Source organism: Zerene cesonia, unplaced genomic scaffold (assembly GCF_012273895.1).
Source record: "Zerene cesonia ecotype Mississippi unplaced genomic scaffold, Zerene_cesonia_1.1 Zces_u003, whole genome shotgun sequence".
Classification (NCBI taxonomy): domain Eukaryota; kingdom Metazoa; phylum Arthropoda; class Insecta; order Lepidoptera; family Pieridae; genus Zerene; species Zerene cesonia.
The window spans coordinates 2555516-2557059 of record NW_024045133.1 but is presented as its reverse complement, the minus strand read 5'-3'; the positions used below and the strand labels follow the sequence as shown (position 1 = coordinate 2557059).

The following is a 1544-nucleotide window of genomic DNA, read 5'->3' as shown; positions in this document are numbered from 1 at the left end:
ATGTTACTTCTTACTTGCAATAATATTTGTAGATTATGCAAGAAACCTTTAAATATTCAATGTAGTAAATTTGAAAAGCTTATATGCAAAGATTGTGTCATAATTGAATGTAAAAAAATTGTAAATGAATCAAAATGTAAAACTCAAAATCAAGTTACTTGTATTATTTGTGACAAGGAATTTTCTTGTGGAAGAAAATTGATTAAACATATAAGAACTCACACAGGTGAGAAGCCTTTTTCTTGTGATATATGTAATTATAAATGTAAACAAAAAAGTCATTTAGTTAAACATATAAGAACACACACAGGTGAGACGCCATTTTCTTGTGATATATGTAATTATAAATGTAAACAAAAAAATCATTTAGTTGAACATATAAGAATTCACACAGGTGAAAAGCCATTTTCTTGTGATATATGTAATTATAAATGTACAGTAAAAAGTTCTTTAGTTATACATATAAGAACACACACAGGTGAGACGCCATTTTCTTGTGATATATGTAAATATAAATGTAAACAAAAAATTAATTTAGTTACACATATAAGAACACACACAGGTGAGACGCCATTTTCTTGTGATATATGTAATTATAAATGTAAACAAAAAAGTTCTTTAGCTAGACATAGAAAAACACATCTACATAAGATTACGTTCAAAGATAATTTTAATTAATTGACTTGGAATTAATTCCTTGTGATGCAGTATTATTGCAATTACAAAAACTATTTTTTTATTTAAAAATATCTTCATTGAGAAATATTTCGTTAAGGGCTGTAACTTTTAATAATTTTTATCCTTACCTGATTATTTATTATATTTTCAATTTTAATTTCATTTTAATTCACTTTGTTATGGATTTTTGTTTATTCCTTATTTTTTCCTGACTTGATTTCATGATTTATTCTTAATTTTAATAAAAGCATTTTTTTTTTTAAATATACAAGGTATTTTATTTTCTTTTCCTTTTTGTATCTGTGTATACAGACAGACAAACATTATTTTAAAAAGGACACATCCTCAAAGGCGAAAATACAATAAATTCGTGAGTTTATTTATTATCCTGATCAGTTTCGCCCGGATTAAATAATTTCGTTTCGTATACTCCCTTTATATATAGGGGAATTCCTTTCCAGCTTACTTCCCCCACCGCCTCTTTGGTTCAGTGGTCAACGCGTGAGTGTAGAAACGAGGGGTCCTGGCTTTGATTCCCGGGACGCACAAAAGAAAAATGCCTCGGTCTGGCAGGACACAGAAGGCTGATCACCTACGTGTCCATTAAGAAAATCGATCAATGAAACAGATGTATATTATCTGCCCCATACCCCACACGGGGACACGGGACTTTACTTTTTCCTTCCCACAAATAAAACGGCGTTTCAATCAGACATGTTTATTAAATCTGTTAGTGTGATTATTGTTAGTCGGAGACACAAATCCGTGTTTTGGCTTTATATCCACGTGGAGCACTTCAGACATCGACAAGTTCTTACTGTGCAAAGGTCGAATGGAAAAGTATGGTTCCTCAGATTGTTCTGGAA

The 1544-nt window shown here is 30.3% G+C and overlaps 1 protein-coding gene across 1 annotated transcript; it reads left to right on the top strand.

Annotated features, from left to right (window-relative positions):
* On the top strand, positions 1–678 carry LOC119838469 (gastrula zinc finger protein XlCGF71.1-like). The gene has a single exon (XM_038364416.1). It carries the CDS (start codon positions 1–3, stop codon positions 676–678), a length of 678 nt encoding a protein of 225 aa, XP_038220344.1.
* Positions 679–1544: the final 866 nt, after the last annotated feature.